This window comes from Zingiber officinale, chromosome 9A (assembly GCF_018446385.1).
Source record: "Zingiber officinale cultivar Zhangliang chromosome 9A, Zo_v1.1, whole genome shotgun sequence".
Lineage (NCBI taxonomy): Eukaryota > Viridiplantae > Streptophyta > Magnoliopsida > Zingiberales > Zingiberaceae > Zingiber > Zingiber officinale.
Genome location: NC_056002.1, coordinates 73,433,764 through 73,435,061, shown reverse-complemented (window position 1 = coordinate 73,435,061; position 1,298 = coordinate 73,433,764). Strand labels below are relative to the sequence as shown.

The 1,298-nt window shown below is 43.6% G+C and overlaps 1 protein-coding gene across 1 annotated transcript; it reads left to right on the top strand.

Annotated features, from left to right (window-relative positions):
- The first annotated feature begins 231 nt into the window (after window positions 1–231).
- LOC122019268 lies at window positions 232–720 on the top strand. Its single transcript, XM_042576757.1, has one exon. It carries the CDS (start codon window positions 232–234, stop codon window positions 718–720), a length of 489 nt encoding a protein of 162 aa, XP_042432691.1.
- Window positions 721–1,298: the final 578 nt, after the last annotated feature.

The following is a 1,298-nucleotide window of genomic DNA, read 5'->3' as shown; positions in this document are numbered from 1 at the left end:
ATATATTTTTTAATTATTAATCATACTATAAAATATCAAGAGTAAACAGGTTTATTTATTTTTTTTTAAAAGGGTAAATTTTTTCTATAATATATGAACTCGAGTAACATAGAGATTCAAATAATAATTTCATAAATTATTTGGGTGAATTTGTAATTTAAGGAGTCCTTTAAGTGAAATCCTCCTGCCCATCCCCCTCTCACTGATTTGTCGTTAGGTTGGAAGATCGAAATGGGGCTAAACGCATCGAAGCGTGTGGAGCGAGTGCTGAGTTCCTCTCCGGAGTTTGATGCCGCCTGCGAGGCCGTCTATGACCGCTGCCTGTCGGAGGCGCAGCACGCCTTCCCGTGTGTCCGCCGCTACCAGCTTGTCGAAGCGGCCGCCGGCCTCTACGGCTTGATTTCCGGGGACATCACCCTCGTAGGGAGATGGGTCCCCAAGCCCCCCGGCCGTGCTCAGGTCGATGCGACCATCCGAAGGGTTCTCCCTGGCGCTTCTGACGACCTTGCATGGGCTGAGTTCCGGGCCTTCGCGGTGGATCTATTCAGGGATGCTGTGTTAGCCGGAGCAGGGCGGGCGGTGCTCCGCGGTGTTCCCATCGGTGTCGCGGGGATTGCCGGCCTCGGGGTGGCGACGAGGGCCGGAGGGGAGGTGATAGCTAGGATTATGGGAGTGTACGCCGTGGGAATCACCGCCGCCGTGTACCTGAGCTTGTCGTGAATCAAGGTTAGGATCGCCGCCGGTGGCAACACATTAGGGACGTGGACCGACTGCATCCAATAATTCGGTTTGTAAAATGTGGTACTCTATTATCATATAACAAATTTCAGACCTCTTGCGCTCGTCCTCATTTACATTAGCACACTGTAGCCCTTTTTATCCGATGGATTAAAAATTTGGGACTAACTATTGGATATAATGCTGTAGTACAATGGATATAATATTGTGCTTATTTCATGTAACACTCGTTCTTCCTCTTGCCCTGACACGATAAGGGCGGCGCTTCGTGAACATATATACATACATATGAAATCATTGCAGTGGAAGAAAAAAAAAATTTTATTTTAATTTTAAAACTTAATCATATAAATAAAATATGTGAACATGTTAACATTCAGGCATATAAAATTTGACTTTTACTATCTATTATTTGAAACATGATATATGCACGTTTAACTAGATCATAAAACTTATTGAATAAGGAGAAAATTAAACATGCATATTGTTCTCTAGAGTTCATGATAACTAACAATTCTCTAATTAAACAAGTATTTAACATTTCAAGGTTTCATGGAACA

What these genes read in the sequence shown, in the direction of transcription:
- LOC122019268 (XM_042576757.1), top strand. Translation starts at nt 232, where the DNA reads ATGGGGCTAAACGCATCGAAGCGTGTGGAGCGAGTGCTGAGTTCCTCT.